The sequence below is a fragment of the Haliotis cracherodii genome, unplaced genomic scaffold (assembly GCF_022045235.1).
Source record: "Haliotis cracherodii isolate W230 unplaced genomic scaffold, xgHalCrac1.p SCAF_2, whole genome shotgun sequence".
Classification (NCBI taxonomy): Eukaryota; Metazoa; Mollusca; class Gastropoda; order Lepetellida; family Haliotidae; genus Haliotis; species Haliotis cracherodii.
In genome coordinates, this window is record NW_027266275.1 from 26,141,765 (window position 1) to 26,160,999 (window position 19,235).

General features: G+C 39.2%; 1 protein-coding gene across 1 annotated transcript in view; it reads left to right on the top strand.

Annotated features, from left to right (window-relative positions):
• Positions 1-19,235, top strand: part of LOC139467895 (UBX domain-containing protein 8-like) — a 55,281-nt gene that overhangs the window by 507 nt on the left and 35,539 nt on the right. Inside the window, exon 2 of the mRNA XM_071249438.1 lies at positions 5,101-5,235. Within this exon, the coding sequence (XP_071105539.1) occupies positions 5,101-5,235 (135 nt within the window). The remainder of the gene's footprint in view (positions 1-5,100; positions 5,236-19,235) is intronic.

Below are 19,235 nucleotides of genomic sequence, written 5' to 3' on the forward strand. Positions count from 1 at the left end.
AGTTACATTTCAACTGAATCTTTGGAAAATCTAGATTTTCTTCATTTAGAGTTTTACATCCCCTTCTTATGGGTTTTAGTACTATAATTAAGGGATGGATGGAAGGAAAAATAATATGGTTCTGGGACTGTGAGACAGGCTAAGGTGTACCAAGAGCAGGCAGAACCAACAGGCAATGTACACAATTTATTATTTAGCCTGGGTATGTTGAAACAAAAGTAAATTGGGTTAAAACTAGTAGGGCTGGGATGAGTCCAAATTTACTACCCGGGTACCTGACCACCTATTACCCGACCCTACCCGAATACCCACTGCAGGTCTCAAGAGTTGGGAACAAAATGTCTGATTGGGAATTGTTTTACCGCAGCCCTGGACAAAACTATTTAAATACTAGTACATGTATCAAACAATCAGATCATGCGAACACTGAAATTGACTGAAGCTTTTTCTTTACTCAAACATATACAAGTCAAAACGAATGTATGCATCGTCAGAAAGAAATGCGAACATTACACTTGTAGTGTAACCACTAAGCTATAGTGAGTTTTTGTCATTAAACAATATATCACGTGACTGTCCATGGGTCCAGGTAGTCCTGTGGGTATCCGGGTCCTACTCAGGACCTACCCAACCTGAGTACCCATGGTACCCAAGTTACCCGTCCCAGCCCTATAATCTAAGGACTGGTTTAACTGGTAATTTATTATAGGGGTTTCGGTCCTGTGCAATTAGTCTTAGGACTGTATCATATTTTGCTGACCCCCCATTATATAACATTTTTTTTCATTTAATTACATGACATGCAGAATACATACAAGATACTTGAAAAATGGAGTTGATCAGTGAAAGGATTTATGACATTCCCTTGGAATTGTTTCACATTGGATCATTGCATGATAAAGGTACACACACACACACGCGCACACACACACACGCATATTGCTTCTTGTGGCCATAAACAGGTCAAATTAATTTTTATTGTGATGAAGGCTCTACTTCTCTTGTATATATTTTGTGCATAACTGTTTATTTGCAGAGCAAAGTAGAAGGAATTGGTATTCATCCTACATATACTGGTAGCCATACCGGTTACATTTACATACAGAGTCAATCACTTTGTGGTATATTAACATATCTATTATTTTCAGTATGCAATTGATATAAACAAATTGAAATTGTGCTTGAATTGGCCACTTTAAATTTCTTGACAGCTGTAAAAGTTTGGTAAAACTCTGTTCCAAAAGTAACTTTAAACAATAAATATGATAATGTTTTGGTACTGTTTTGATGCATGCTATGCCAGTCCTATTCATAGACATACATGAATTCTGATAAAATGGGTTTTTGAATGCCAAATATTTCTCTAACTCCTTTATGCAAACCTGCAATAGTATCTGAAGTAAGGATAACGTCATCTGTAAATAACAACTGGACGGCAGCTTTCCTCCATTCCACTTGCTAACTCATTATTGGAGACCCGGCTTAGAACTGATCTTCAGCAACCCATGCTTGTTGTAAGAGGCGACTAACGGGATCGGGACGTCAGACTAGCTGACTTGGTTGATGCATGTCGTCGTATCCCAATTGTGTAGATCCTTGCTCATTATGTCAATCATTGAATTTCCAGGTACAGACCGCTGTCCTACAGCTTGAATATTGCTGAGTGTGGTGTTAAACAACAAATGAACAAACAGGAATAAAAATAAAAACAGGCTTAAACTGCAGCCCTGATATACTCCACGTTGACATTGAAACATTTCAGAAAATAAGTCCTGAAAGCTTGCACAAGATTTTACTGATTCTATGACACCAAGAAGTATCACATATAGCCCAATGGGAAATTCTGGTAGCCGGAGAACCTTTGAAGGTGGACCCCCCAACGGTGGAAAACACTATGTAATTCCGTCCTCCAGGGGAGCCCAGGGGCATGCATCCCTTGAAAGGTTTAAAATCTAGACTGTAAATGTTTCACCTGGAAGCAAGAATTAAAGACCTGTTTCAAACATATTTCTTGTTTCTTTTTAAGCTGGATAAATGGATAGATGTTGTCAAATCTACAAGATGAGCAAAGTCTCAACAATGACAAAATGTGTAAACAAACTTATCAATGCGAAGCTCTAACTGATCCTTCAATTTAATCATCATAGATAATCGGTCTAACTTAGTTTCTCACATCGTAAACTGATCAGAATTTTGATAGCTATTGGGCATAGGTCTACCATTTGTTTCGCACTCTGCTGATTTATAGATTGATTGAACTTCCTATCATTTTTGGAGATAAACCTCTTTCTTTTAGGACTATCCACAATTTCATATGGTTAGTACTGTCAAACACTTTGGAAATATCCACAATTTACCCTATTGTTTACATAGATATCTTTCTATAATAGGCTTTAATATAAAGATATTGTAAATAGTTTGGTTACCCATTAAAAAAATTCTACAATGTTTTTACACCAATGTGTTAATCTTCTTTCATTTGATTTAAAGAATTCAGGTAATTAGTAATGTATTAATAGCACTGATTACTTCATGCTATGATATTTGAGTGTCAAAATCAGTAAACATTAGGGGTGACTATTTGTCTGGAAATCACTGTTGCGATAACTATTGATATTGAAAGAAACTATTGCGATAAATATTGATAGTTTTCAGTGTATCATTTTAGATGGATTTTAGAGTTGAATGAAACCTTGAAACTAAAGTTTCCTTTCAATGTGATAACCATAACAACAAATAAAAAGTAAAATTTGAGATATTACTGATTAGTTTTTTCTTTACCATAATAATTCAAGAAAAAGAAACTTCCACGTTACTTTATTTACTGCGTGCGTGTTTCGGTGACTCAATCGCATGATATGGTAAATACAATCAAAACTATCGATATTCCTAACTGAAATCAATACTATTGATCGAAAACTGATTTAACACATTTAGCACTGACTTTAAGTGCTTACCAATAGCAATATTTCGATATTTCGATTTATCGTGACACCCTTAGTATACATACAGTTGTGTACAATCAACCTGGGAAAGGGCCTCCTTAGCTAAATGTATTCCTTTATGAGTGAAATAATGGAATACAATATTTGACAACTGTTGGACAACCAATGTGTGCATAAAACATGCATTCAATAAGCTTTGATTATATTTCACAACACAAAGACGTCATCGTGAGCACACAATACCAGAAGAAGCATGTCAACAAATCTGCACTGAAGTACACAAGTGAGCTGTTATTACACTATCTTGCTATACAAGCGTTCATTCGGTATCTGGGCTTACATTTGTAATCCATTATATTACTTTTATCCAAGATTTCATTCCATTTTGTTCACATTAATTTCGGCGAAATCATGTATGAACTGATCGGCAAATGACATCAACTCACCATGATCTCGCCTTGAAATGAACATTAGTCCTTAGAGATACATAGTCTTTGGTCTTTCTAAAACTGTATTGTTTTTAAGTATTGTAGCATTTCACTGCCAGCATCCAGTGTTCGAGACAAGGAACATTTTTTTTCAGATGGAAATAAAAGCAAAACGTGAGGCAGACTTTTTAATGATGCGAGCGGTGCCTGAGAACCAAGACTGTTATTTTTTTAGCCATAGTGGAAATTCAACACAACTTATACCCATGTTAACTGTTCCATATAAAACTGTTGCTACCTTCCTGTCATAACTGCTTCGCCACATGCGGCAGCATGCAGATCATGTATGGCACTTGATCCCAGGGATCTAAATGCAACTAATTGCTGTGAAGAGTTGTGCGGGTTCTACAGGTTGCTGATTTGAATAAAAGATTTGGCGAGGTTATAATCATTGCTTAGTCAGCAACATTCTCATGCATGTTGGTGTCACCAAAATTGTAAATGTTTATGATATGGTCTTCAGGCTTTTCTTCAACATCAGACTGAGACGAAAGTGTTAAACATAAACTCAGTCACTATTGTTATTTATTTGGCCTTGTTTCTATCAGCACCACATCTGTTTTAGTGGGGTTTGCCTAGGTGTTAAAGATTAAATACCTACATCCCTTGAGTGGCCACTCACTAGCTGGCCCGCCTGTACACCTGCGTTTTGTAAATAATCGAGTATGGACCAGACAATCCAGTGATTGACATCATGAGCATCAATCCACACAATTGCGATAGGACATGCTTCAACCATGTCAGCGAGCCTAACCACCCTATCCCGTTAGTCGCCTCTTGTGACAAGTATAGTCACCTTTTACGGCAAGCATGGGTTGATGAAGACCTATTCTAACCCAGATCTTCATGGGTGATGTTGCCGAAGAAATTCCACACATAAGTCAAGAAAACAACATGGCCTGATCTAGCGTGACAGCCATATGCGGTTGTCATTGTATATAGTATGTTATTGGAAATGGTTTAAACATATTTTTATTTAACTTTGTCGGGGATAAGTTTGCAGAGATAGGCTGGTGCTAAATTATTAACCATTTTGCAGAATAAACATGAAGATAAAGATTGATTTCTGCATCTTAGCGATAATGGTTTCAGATTTGTTTCGGCATACAGTTTTTTGTGGTCCGTGTTGCACCACATATGATTCTTACAGCATCTAGGTTTAATCTGTCCAGCATCAATTCTTGATCTTTAGTACAATTATTCCAAAGCTACTACAGTAATTGAATATAGGTAAGATGGATTATTTGTACATAATTGCAAGACTTTTCCAGGAGAGGCTATATAGGCACAGTAATATACAATTGTGAAAAATTTGATCAAGCTTGTGAAGAATATTTCTCAAGAACAGACCCACAACTTGCCTACTATATTGTTCAAAGTTAACTAACGTCGTCAAACACTTTCCAAAATCTAATTACAACAGGCTCCCTGTGGACTGACTTACATTGATAAACTATTGAGTAAATACTTCCAGCAATGTATCAGATTGATAAACTGACCAGCATATACCAAACTGATAACAAGAAATGAAAGATCTGCCTTGTGTAATAAAGAAAGAACAACAACATAATCGTCACAATGCCACTGAGAGGAAATAATACATTGTTATTGGAAATCAAGTAATTGATAATAGGTTCTCAACAGAACTCCATGCTATTTCCTCACAGATGCTGGGTTGGTGTGCAGATGGCTGGCACAAGGCTTTCTTGCCTTGGCGACCTTGACCTTCGTCATTCAGTGGCTTTTACCAAGGGGAAGGAAATATTTTCGATATCAACAATCATCAGAAGAATCAACAACAGGTATGTGTGATTTCATGTTTGCATCACTATGAGTGAGTGAATGAGTTGTGTTTAACGCCGCTTTTAACAGCATTCCAGTTATATCACGGCTTGTCAGCTTAATGTGGGAGGAAAGCCCAAAGGGATGTAGGTCTTAGACATTTACCACTTCAGTGAAACCCATGAGCACGGGTTTGCTGACAAACCTAGAAACATAATTGGGGTGAAACGGGATTCGAACCCACAATCTAAGGTTTCTGGCATGCCCATGGGACGCAACACGGCGAATTGCGGCGCCCTAGACGATTTGGCCACCCTTGCCCCCGCATCACTATGTGTCTATGATTCCAGCAAAACTAAGCATCCTGCACTTTAAACAGTATAACATATGTTGGGGTAACCAAGTGGTTGATGGCACGGGAGACTGAAGATGGACTAAACGTCCATTCCGACTCCTGCAGTGGTATATGTGTACAGATGGTTAGGGGAAACAAGAATCACAAATTGTTGCAAGATCCTTTCTGGATCAGCTTCAAACAGAGCTAGATTATCACAAGATGATGTGCCTGATATGTGTTTGATCAGATGTCAGAAACTTTGGAACCTAAGAAGCTGACACTTTCTTTACTGCCAAAGTTTCTGTGCCAAAGTAGTGTACACTGTAATGGGAAATGCTTACTGAACTAACACTATGACATTCAGTCATTTACCAGTCGGCCATCACCATATCATGAATTCTCTGGATCATTTCTGGTGTTGCTGATGTGAAAGGTCTTCCAAGATGGGTGTTGTCTTGAAGGCTCTCCCTGCCACACTTTAACCCTGCTGCCCACCTCTGGTGGCATAGGAAGGTCAATGCAAGTCATTCAAGTTTTTTCCATTTCCAAAGGTCACAGATTCCTGCATATTTTACTGACTTGTTGCATTGGTACAATCTGCTCAGTTGACTCAAGTGTTTGTGGATATACCTCTATGACATCATGTAATGTCCACAACGAAAAACATTTAATTACATTATACAATTCCTTGGATGTTAAGCTTAGAACTTATCAATCAACCCTCAAATGTTGACGATATCGTTAACTAGAATGTTGTTTAAAAACTCATTTATGTATCAGCATTTTCTATTTCATATAGTATGCATATGAATCACAAGCATATAATATCTTATAATATGCTAAGCATATACATAACATGTTTCACGTCAATTCAATGTTTATAATTATATCATTGTAAATAACTTATTATTATATTAATTATTTAACTATATAAGACAGCTATGAGATTAATTTGGAAAGAATAATGAAGAATGTGGCGTGGTTTATTTCACGATGAAATCACGTTCTATCAAGATGTCATTTCTGGAGATGACAAAGTAAATTGGACAACACTATTTTTGTGAGGGTAGTGAGTTGTTTCACTTAGACGTAGCTGGGCAGTGCAGATAAGCGCAATGTTTCCAAAATGGGTGAAATATCACTATCAGTTTTTGGAGAAAAGTTACAGATAATTGACATCCGAATTGTGAGAATAGCCAGGAAATACCAAACTTAACCCTCCTGTTAATAAAGTGGATTTGTCCGACTTGCCCAGATTGGTTTGTATTCAAATGAGCCACCTGTAGATTTTATAATTTGATAATGAGGAGGGTGCAAATAATGTTGATATCTCATATAAGAAATAACAACTTGTGGTCGTTGTTTATTGAACAACAAAACACTGCAAGGAGAATAAACGAATTGGGGCTGGGCCCCCCTTGGTTTAATCTCCCAGCAGTGTTTTGTTGTATGATCAACAATTCCCCTTCATCATTTAGTTCTTAATTAACAAACATTTGTTTCAAAATATGCTATTGTTTCCAAATGTTGTCCTGCTAATACCCTGCCTTTCTAATATGTTAAACCCTCAGTGGGGAATTAAGTGCTGCCTCTTGTCAATTCCCTTGAACTGGACCTTTGGAGTTCCGGTAAAATGCCTTTGATGTAGCATGTTGTGTTTTTTATATGCTATTGTTTCCAAATGTTGTAAACTCTCCTTGTGTTCAAAGCCTTAGGCAGTATATTACCATTTGAAACATGCCAATCACCTAACGAAGATAATGATTATGCAGGGCACTGTATCATGTAGGTATCTAATTGTTCCCTTGTCCTGCTAATACCATGCCTTTCTAATATGTTAAACCCTCAGTGGGGAATTAAGTGCTGCCTTTTGTCAATTCCCTTGAACTGGACCTTTGGAGTTCTGGTAAAATGCCTTTGATGTAGCATGTTGTGTTTTTTAACAGAATTAAAACATTGGTTGTTGTAAAATTGTGGAATGTGTTCACTCAGGAACCGAAATAGGATATTAAGTGATTAGAGTTAATTCAGAAAGTATGGAGTCATATGTCGTGAGTTGAGTTCAATCAAACTTGATTCAATCAAAGATGTGACTAAATAAACCGTTCTCTCAATTAAGGTGACATATGTCATAAATCTACATGAAAAGTAGAAGTTCTATCCAAATGCTGGTGGACAGTTTCATATTCATTAAGGCAAAGTTCGACTACACATCCATTCTGACTCCTGCAGTGGTAGGTTTTTGTGTAGTGATGGTTAGGGGACACAAGAGGAAGGAGGGAAAATGGATCTGATGGAACTGTGTCACCGAAGCAAGTGTTTCACTGATTGACCCTGATCACACATCAGGCTGGAGGGATGGCACGGGAGACTGAAGAAGGACTACACGTCCATTCTGACTCCTGCAGTGGTAGGTTTTTGTGTAGAGATGGTTAGGGGACACAAGAGGAAGGTGGGAAAATGGATCTGATGGAACTGTGTCACCGAAGCAAGTGTTTCACTGATGGACCCTGATCACACATCAGGCTGGAGGGATGGCACAGGAGACTGAAGAAGGTGATTGCCAAGCCACATCCCTACATCTTCAAGAACATCCAGTTCCTGGCTAGTGAACAGAAGATGAATGAGATGAAGAAGCTTCAATACAGTGCTGGCCAGCGTGTCTCAACCAAGAACGAGCACCAGGACCCCCAGTAGGAACTCAACTGCTTGGTCCATAGACTTTCCAGGGGGGAGATTGGTGTCTTTTATTACCTCTATGTGGCATTTCATGGTGTCAAGTTGGTCTGGAATGTATTTATTGTTACAAGTGGTTCTGTACTGTATAGAAGTTCTGATAGAATATTGAGAGTGTTAAGTTTCTGGTTAAGGATTTCAATATTTTATGTTTCGTACATTGATGTTTTGCACTAACATGTATTATCAGCTATTGTTTTGCTTGTATTTTCAATTCTGGTTATAGGAAATATAATTATTTTTAAATCATTATTTGCTTATTTCATTTTTACTATTGCAAAATAACTCAAGATCGGCAATAAATGTCAATACAGTACATGGCAATGAATATCCTGTACCTAACAATCTACCTAACACAATGGTAGGAGGAACATGTACTGATCATGCTACATATACTGAACAACAAAAGTTCCTGTGACATTGAATAAGATTTAATGCATAGATATGTTTTTTTACCAAATCTGAAACAACTTTGGTTTCCCACAGATAAAAGACTCCTGTAAGTGTTCAAATGGTTTAATTTGCCATACTGACTTCAGAAAATGCGTGATTTCATAAAAACACATGATAATGCCAAAATGTCAATTTACAAATCAATAGCGTGTGTGTCCACCTCTGGTTGCAATGCAAGCAACACATCTTCGTCTCATGGAATGGACCAGGCGTCGCACAGAGTCGTGTGGGATATCTGTCCATATCTTCTGAAGCATGTTTCGAAGTTCCTGGAATGTCTGTGGAACAAGTGGTTGACGTTGAAGGCGCCGATCCATCTCATCCCACATGTGCTCAATTGGTGAGATATCAGGGGAGCAAGCCGGTCAGGGGATGACATTCACGTTGTTTTGTTGAAGAGAATCGTGAACAAGTGGAGCAATATGAGGCCGGGCGTTGTCAGGTTGAAAGGTAATGCTTGGGCCATGACGACGCAAAAACGGTAGAACAACAGGGCCGATGATCTCGTCGCAGTAGCGCTGTCCATTGAGATTTCCCTCTACCACTATCAAATGGGTCCTCTGTCTTGCTGTAATCCCACCCCTATCATAATGCTGCCGCCCCCCGAATCGATCTTCCTCCATGACACAATGATTGATGTATCAGCGTCGGTACACTCGAATCTGTCCATGGCTGTGGCTGAGGTGAAAACGAGATTCGTCAGTGAATAGAACTTGTCCCCACTGCATGGCCGTCCAGCGTAGATGCTGTCTGTAGACGTGCTTGACGGTGATTTTCTGTCAAAATGGGATGGCTGGCGGGTCTTCTGGCGACAATCTCTGCACATCGGAGGTGGCAATGTACGGTTTGTGAAGATATTCGTCGAAGGCCAGGGATGCGTCTTGCAGTCACTGTTGCTGGCTGGAATCGATTTCATAGGTGTGTTGTTTGAATCCAGTTGTCTTGTCGATTATTGGTTACGCATGGCCTGCCTCTCCGAGGATGGTCTCTGACTGCATTCGTCTGTTGCCAACATTGCCATAAACACCAAATGGTGTTTCTGTGGACGTTAAATTGTCTTGTAACATCATGTTGACTCGATCCTGTTTCAAGCATACCAATGGCTTGCAGATGCTCATTCTCGGACAGGCGTGGCATTTTGTGGCGTAATGTTGAATAATTGCGTAATTTTGTTGTTTTTCTGAGTGGTTGTTGTCAGCACGATGCTAAACAATGCCTATGGGATCCCGTTAACGCACATGTTTTTATACCTATTCTTGGGTAGTGAAATGCACGAGGCTTGCATAAAAGTCAACTTTTGCATGGAATGCATACTTTTCTGTAGCAGTTGCGTTTTTGTGACTTGAGTCCATACATGTACTACAATATTGAAAACCAAACTTTACTTGTTTGAAAAAATAGTATACCTGGTTGACTGACAAGGTGCGCTACTCAGTTAATGTGAAACAGTTGATTTTTAATTGTGTGACTAGGTTGAACGCTGCACAATCTCATTAAAATCACATCTTAGTTCTCGCTCTCGCTAAACAAAGATCTGAGGACATCCCATTACGGGTCACGTCAGAACGACCTTTCATCAGGCCAATCCAAGCGTCGCTTACCAGATCATGAAAGTGACCGTCGGATTGTGTTTTCTAATCATGCAACCTCGAAAACGTTAACACGGGGTATTCAGAACGACATTTACGGCCCGTACGACTGATTATTGTCTATCTCTCGCTTCCGTGGAATAAACATTTCAATGAAGGAGGTGTTGCACAGTATGTGGGAAGCACTGCCATACAATCTCAACCATAGATTAGACATTCCAGAATGTTCGTTTGTTCAGTTTTCAAAATTTTAATCGAGAACTGTGTCAACTTATTCTTCAAGCGTAGTCTGAAATGGAAGTCCTCAGGTTGAACCAAGTGCCGTAAAGTTTGAGAAGGCTGATTTCTAATTGGCTGATGTTGACTTCTTGTTAGTCATTTCAGTGGTCAGTCAAAGTTTGCGAAAGGTCAATCTGACGTGACCTGTAATGGGATGTCCTCAAATCTTTGTTTGGCGGCAGCGAGAACTGATCTGATTTTAATGAGATTGGGTGTATGATTTCTCTCAATGTGAAGCAGAAAGAGGAAAACCATTTTATACCATTAATAAATACTTGATACAAGCTTCTAAAGCTCTTGGTCTGTCTCCTTACATGCTGAAAAATGTCTGTCGACAGGAATCTAGGACAATAATTGGTTCTGGATCTAGGACAATAATTGGTTCTGGACCAGACAATCCACTGATTGACATTATGAACACTGACCACGCTGTCAGGGCACAAGGACATGCAGTCATCCAAGTCATCCAGCAATTCATTTTGTTGCCTCTATGACCATTTTGTTGCTGCAGCCCTTTTCTAACCTGGAACTCACACGGGGGTCTTATGATGGAATTGGGGAGGTTATTAGCAGATTGGTGCTAATTTGTTTCAGTTGCAGTATACATATCAGAAATGTTACCCATGTAGGCTACAGAAACTATATTTGGGTGGGAATTGATCTAAATTTACAAATGGACAGATAGCCCGATAGAGATTTTCATGATTGTAAGGCTTGTGTAAATTTCTGCAATTCACGATGTCGCAGGTCAATAGTTTGTGTTGTGTGAGATACTTGCTATCGGGGTGTGACCTGAGTTTACTGTGCTGGCCTGCTCATGCATGGAGCATCCGCACAGGCTGGGGCTGTCAGTGGCACAGTGCCTTGCAGATAAATCTCCAGGGGGATTATGAAGATGCAGTTGGGTTGCGTTGAATATATAATAAAGACGGTGTGCTCTGCCATATCTTTGATATGACAAATCTGGTAATAGTAAAAGTTTGAAAACTGTGTCATAGCTGCAGCATATAGCAATGACATAGATGTGTCATACCTCTTACATTGCTGTGCAATAGCTGTGGTATTGCTGGAGTATAATTGTCTGGTGACTGTGCCATTGCTGTGATATACATAGCATATATTTGTGATATCGGTGTGTCATTGCTGTGATATGGCTGTTGTATACATGCAGTAAGATTGTGATTTTGCTGTGAGATAGCTGTGGTGTAGCTGTGGTATAGCTGTGACAATGCTGTGATATATACATGGAATATAACTGTCATATGGTTGTTCCATGCCTGTGATATGGCTGTTGTATACATGCAGTATGATTGTGATATCGCTGTGAGATAGCTGTGAGATAGCTGTGACAATGCTGTGATATATACATGGAGTATAACTGTCATATGGTTGTTGCATGCCTGTGACATTGCTGTGATATGGCTGTGGCATTGCTGTAATATGGCTGTGACATTGCTGTGATATGGCTGTGACATTGCTGTGATATGGCTGTGACATTGCTTTGGTATGGCTGTGATATTGCTCTGATATGGCTGTGACATTGCTGTGATATGGCTGTGACATTGCTGTGACATAGTTGTCACTGTACACAGCTATGTAGCTGGAGTGTAACTGTAATATGGTACTGATATGGCTGATATGCAGCTATAGTATAACTGAGATATGGTACTGATATGGCTGATATGCAGCTGTAGTATAACTGTGGTATGGTACTGATATGGCTGATATGCAGCTGTAGTATAACTGTAATATGGTACTGATATGGCTGATATGCAGCTATAGTATAACTGAGATATGGTACTTATATGGCTTATATGTAGCTGTAGTATAACTGTGATATGGTACTGATATGGCTGATATGTAGCTATAGTATAACTGAGATATGGTACTGATATGGCTTATATGTAGCTGTAGTATAACTGTGGTATTGTACTGATATGGCTGATATGTAGCTATAGTATAACTGAGATATGGTACTGATATGGCTTATATGTAGCTGTAGTATAACTGTGGTATTGTACTGATATGGCTGATATGTAGCTATAGTATAACTGAGATATGGTACTTATATGGCTTATATGTAGCTGTAGTATAAATGTGATATGGTACTGATATGGCTGATATGTAGCTGTAGTATAACTGTGGTATGGTACTGATATGGCTGATATGTAGCTATAGTATAACTGAGATATGGTACTGATATGGCTTATATGTAGCTGTAGTATAACTGTGGTATGGTACTGATATGGCTGATATGTAGCTATAGTATAACTGAGATATGGTACTGATATGGCTTATATGTAGCTGTAGTATAACTGTGGTATGGTACTGATATGGCTGATATGTAGCTATAGTATAACTGAGATATGGTACTTGTATGGCTGATATGTAGCTGTAGTATAACTGTGGTATCGTACTGATATGGCTGATATGTAGCTATAGTATAACTGAGATATGGTACTGATATGGCTTATATGTAGCTGTAGTATAACTGTGGTATGGTACTGATATGGCTGATATGTAGCTATAGTATAACTGAGATATGGTACTTATATGGCTTATATGTAGCTGTAGTATAACTGTGATATGGTACTGATATGGCTGATATGTAGTTGTAGTATAACTGTGGTATGGTACTGATATGGCTGATATGTAGCTATAGTATAACTGAGATATGGTACTGATATGGCTTATATGTAGCTGTAGTATAACTGTGGTATGGTACTGATATGGCTGATATGTAGCTATAGTATAACTGAGATATGGTACTGATATGGCTTATATGTAGCTGTAGTATAACTGTGGTATGGTACTGATATGGCTGATATGTAGCTATAGTATAACTGAGATATGGTACTTATATGGCTTATATGTAGCTGTAGTATAAATGTGATATGGTACTGATATGGCTGATATGTAGCTGTAGTATAACTGTGGTATGGTACTGATATGGCTGATATGTAGCTATAGTATAACTGAGATATGGTACTGATATGGCTTATATGTAGCTGTAGTATAACTGTGGTATGGTACTGATATGGCTGATATGTAGCTATAGTATAACTGAGATATGGTACTTATATGGCTGATATGTAGCTGTAGTATAACTGTGGTATGGTACTGATATGGCTGATATGTAGCTATAGTATAACTGAGATATGGTACTGATATGGCTTATATGTAGCTGTAGTATAACTGTGGTATGGTACTGATATGGCTGATATGTAGCTATAGTATAACTGAGATATGGTACTTATATGGCTTATATGTAGCTGTAGTATAAATGTGATATGGTACTGATATGGCTGATATGTAGCTGTAGTATAACTGTGGTATGGTACTGATATGGCTGATATGTAGCTATAGTATAACTGAGATATGGTACTGATATGGCTTATATGTAGCTGTAGTATAACTGTGGTATGGTACTGATATGGCTGATATGTAGCTGTAGTATAACTGAGATATGGTACTTATATGGCTTATATGTAGCTGTAGTGTAACTGTGATATGGTACTTATATGGCTTATATGTAGCTGTAGTATAACTTGAGATATGGTCCTGATATGGCTGATATGTAGCTATAGTATAACTGTGGTATGGTACTGATATGGCTGATATGTAGCTATAGTATAACTGAGATATGGTACTTATATGGCTTATATGTAGCTGTAGTATAACTGTGATATGGTACTGATATGGCTGATATGTAGCTGTAGTATAACTGTGGTATGGTACTGATATGGCTTATATGTAGCTGTAGTATAACTGTGATATGGTAGTGATATGACTGTTATGTAGATGCAGTATAGCTGTGCTTTTGCTGTTATATCACACATACACAGACATTGGACTGACCCGCTCAGTCCCCTGACATGTCCCCAACAGAGTATTTGTGGGATGAGGAGAGTATTTGCCAGAGTCCCAGCACTCACCAACATGGCCCAGCTTGGGTAGCTCTTCAGGCAGAATGGCAGGCAATACCAAGGGCAACCATATGCAAGTAAATCAACAGTATGCCACAGAGGAGTTGTGCATGTATCGCCAAACATGGTGGACACACGAGACATTAATCTACATGCCCAAAATTCCTTTTTAAGACATTTTTGTCATAATAACTTCACTATCATTTCATCAGTTCCCTTATTTGTTTGTCTGTAGCATAGCTGTAATATGCATGGGCGGATACAGCTTTTTTGAAAAGAGGGGGTGCACAATTAAGATCTTTTTATTGTCTTTGGTGGTAATTTATACAGAAATAAAGATTTTTTTCGAAATAAAAAGGGGGGGTGCGCACCCCCGCATCCCCCCTCTGTATCTGCCCATGATATGGATATAGAACTATAACCTTGCTGGGATAGAACTTTTAACACTACTGCCCTATGTTTCTGTGATATACTTTTTGAACAGGCGTTGTTGAACCAAGTGATATTATCGCTAAGGTGATCGTAACTCCCATGCATTAACATAGACTTATGACAGTCTTAGGGCTAAGATTGTTTTGTACAACGGCTGCCATGGCTGCTTGGATGCAAGCAGTGAGTATTGGAGTTATCCTAGTCTCAGGGTTAAAACTGTGTGTATGTTGACCAAGCATCTAGAAGCCATGGAAGAGAACACAACATGTTACAACAGCTGGATGCACTTGTGAAATAGTAACTGACCAATTATATGTAGTATATAATTGAGAACAATTTTTTCTCCCATTAAGGTGATATATAATTGTATTGCAGAAATTGTAGATATGTGTAAAATGTTCATTCACATTAATGATATATATTAATGACATTTTATCAAAAGTACTTACCTGGCATCGCTAGCAGCATAGAAACATGGGTGGCTTGGCAATGGTAGTCACAGGGTAGGGCTAGGACGAGTCCCAATTTACTACCCGGGTACCCACCCCCATATTACCTGACCCTACCCGGGTACCCACTGTTGGTCTCAAGAGATACGTCCAAATGTCCAATTGGGAATAGTTTGACCGTAGCCCTGGCAAAATGTATTTTGGTACACGTAGCCCCGGCAGAATGGATTTAGATACTCGTATAAAATAATTTGGTCATGCATAAACTGAAGTTTTATCTTTATTCAAACATAGAAAGTCAGAAGGAATGCGTGTATAGTCAGAAAGAAATGCAAACATTAGTCACTTATAGTGTAACCATCTAGTTCTAGATAATTTTTGTCATAAAACAATATATCATGTGATTAACCACCGGTCCGGGTAGTCCTGTGGGTATCGGGGTCCTCCTCAGTACCCACCCGACACGGGTACCTGAGTTACAGGGCAGGGGTTGCTGCATTCGTAAGCATCATGGGTTGCCTCTCTGCCTACCGTAATACCTACCATAATGGGGGCACCGGTAGTCCTGTGGGTACCCGGGTCCTACTCAGTACCCACCCGACCCGGGTACCGGAGTTACAGGGCAGGGGTTGCTGCATTCGTAAGCATCATGGGTTGCCTGTCTGCCTACCCTAATACCTACCATAATGGGGGCACCGGTAGTCCTGTGGGTATCCGGGTCCTACTCAGTACCCACCCGACCCGGGTACCTGAGTTACAGGGTAGGGGTTGCTGTATTAGTAAGCATCATGGTTTGCCTGTCTGCCTACCGTAATACCTACCATAATACCTACCATAATACCGTAATACCTACCATAATACCGTAATACCTACCATAATACCTACCATAACACCGTAATACCTACCATAATACCTACCATAATACCGTAATACCTACCATAATACCGTAATACCTACTGTATTACCGTAAATAGACACAATTATGTTTAATTGACCTCGCCTTATCTGGAGCCGAGTGTAATTGGGTTTAGAATGGAGTGAGTGAGTTAGTTTGGTTTTACGCTGCTTTTAGCAATATTCCAGCAATATCACAGCGGGGGACACCAGAAATGGGCTTTACACATTGTACCTATGTCAGGAATCAAACCCGGGTCTTCGGCGTGATGATCGAATACTTTAACCACGAGGCTACCCGACCGCCCCGGTTTAGAATGGAGGGTCTGAAGTTCAATAATGGCACCCTGTTGCAAAGTACCTGACTCAGACATAGCTTTATGGATATGGCAGTTTTTCTTATTATCATGTCATTTTGTTGAAACTATGTCAGTTAGTTGTAGTGTTGTAATAAGTTTACTTTTAGTATATTACGTCACCTAGGAGGTGAGGTGAAATGGGATTTAACGGCGCATTCAAGATTATTGGACTTATATATCAACTTGCATGCACGTGTGTGTGTGTGTGTGTGTGTGTGTGTGTGTGTGTGTGTGGCTGCTTATACTAATCCACACTAATTAATAGTGCTAGCCCACTGAGATATCATGCTGAAGTTTAACATGAATACCCCACTCAGACACAGTATACTGATTCCGAGCCGACTAGTTTTTGTTTTAGCCCCTGAATGCCAAGCATCAGGCAGGGTAACAACAAGTACTATCTTTTAACATCTTCTTGTATGAATTGGCCGGCGATCGAACCCCCAACCTTCCGCTCTCTGGATGGACGCTCTACCACTTGACCACAGAGGCTGTCTAGGTCACCTATGAAGCATCTGAATGTTTTGTTTGTTTCCAAAAGAGGGTGTACGCATCCCCACACCCTCCCTCCAGATCTGCGAGTTTATGAAGCATGTCAGGGCACAGTTCAGTCAATGAACTATCCCAAAGGGTTCAATTAATACGAGCCTGTTGATGGTGTGAAAGGCATTGTAACACTGAGTACAGTGCACTGTGAATCATATTATCTTATGGCTGAGTGGCAAGAAAGTTTAGATAGTAGTAGTCAACATATATTTAGCAGGTGAAAATGGTTGACTGTCTGTCTTCCTACATGTGATTGATAAGTTTAAACATCATCAGGGCTCCTGTTCCAGAATGCAATTTTAGTGATCCTGACTCCAGTACAGGGGGTGATTGTTTTCAGCCTCACATATAGTCTTAAAAATAATTTAAGCTGCCGACGTTTACTACAATATCTGAAAAACTATTTGACCTACTCCAGGGGAATCACGCACGTTGAGACACCCAACGGTAAGTGGGTGATTCCCATGCAACCTTGCGAGTTGAGTTGATTCGTTCAACTGTGTCATATGGCCCTGTGACCAAGGGGTAGCATTATGCAGATGGCTGTTTCAATGAATGCTCGTTCCACCCGTGACGAACAGGTCTGGTTGTTGATGAAATATAGTAATATCTAAATAGGCAGATTTTTTATTCATGCACCGATTGTCTTTAAATGTTATATCCAGTTATGTATGACTGTTTAATAATCTCATACCAACTTTGACTGGAGTAGGCCCAATAGTTTTTCAGATATTGCAGTAAACGTCGGTACCTTAAATTACCTTCCAGACTATAGACAGACTTGACCTGAAGACATTAACATGATTCTCAATCTCTGATGTTTAACAGTTTGGCCCTCACTCTATGAAGGTTCACACTCCAATGAACTCACACAAAGTGAAAGTGGATTCTTAAGTACATACAAGACATTGTAAGGCGTGAAGAGTATTTCACAATGCAATGTATTGTTATTTGAACATTAAATACATTCTGTTCTATTTCTGGTAATATTTAGGATTACAGTTTCTCTATTGTAAAGTACGGAGTCTAGTACTTTTTTGGTTGAGTCACATGCAGGCTTTGAGGTGGTGGTGAGGCGTTTGGGGATCGAACTCTGGACCTTCCGCTCTCCGGGCGGACGCTCTACCACTAGATCACGGAGGCAGTCCTGCAAGCTGAGAACCCACACTCTCTGAGTAAGACACCTAATGGTGACATATTTCACTTTACAGTATTCTAGACTTTAAAATATCTTAAAATATATATATTCTATTGCCCGCCCCCTCTTGCTGGTTAAGGTTGGAGATGAGAAACTAGAGGTGTAAGAATAAGGTGCAGTCTCGATACGATACATATCCTGATACTTAGGGTGCAATATGATTTGTATCCCGATACAGAACTTAAACTTCATAAGCTGATAGTCTTTCTTTTTGCAGGTGAATCAATTGTTGTTAAAATTTAAGAGATCGAAGGTGAGATATTATAGGGCAGAAATATATTGGTAGAGGGCACTGTGAATATTATACTATTTTTATAGACCTATTCATTGGGATCGCCATTAAGTAAGAGACTTCTTTCTATAGGCATTAAAACCTATTGTGAGGTTTTACTTTCCAGTCAGGTTAAATCTCATAAACAGGGACGTTGTGATTTTATATAATGTCCTGGGTATTTTATTAATACAACTTCCGTTCTGATTGTAACATGTAAAGAAATGTAAAATCAAATGACAAATGTTTTTTTTATATTGCCGAGGATCGAACTCGCAACCTTCATATCTGTAGCCCAGTGAGTGTACCACGAGGCTACAGAGGTGTTGATAAGCCTCACTGGTTTTTAGAATGTCCTTTTCAAGATCCGTACGCCAGCAACAGATATTTTACGCGAGTTTTCTAAAGTTCATGGAAAGTATGTTCGAAACATAAAAATGTTGATAAATGTTGTATTAAGTTTCTTTTTTCGGTTTTGGTAGAGAGCTTCACCCCCTTGGTTTTTCCCTCTCCCCAGGGCATGCTCTGTCTACCAAAACCTCGTGAGCATG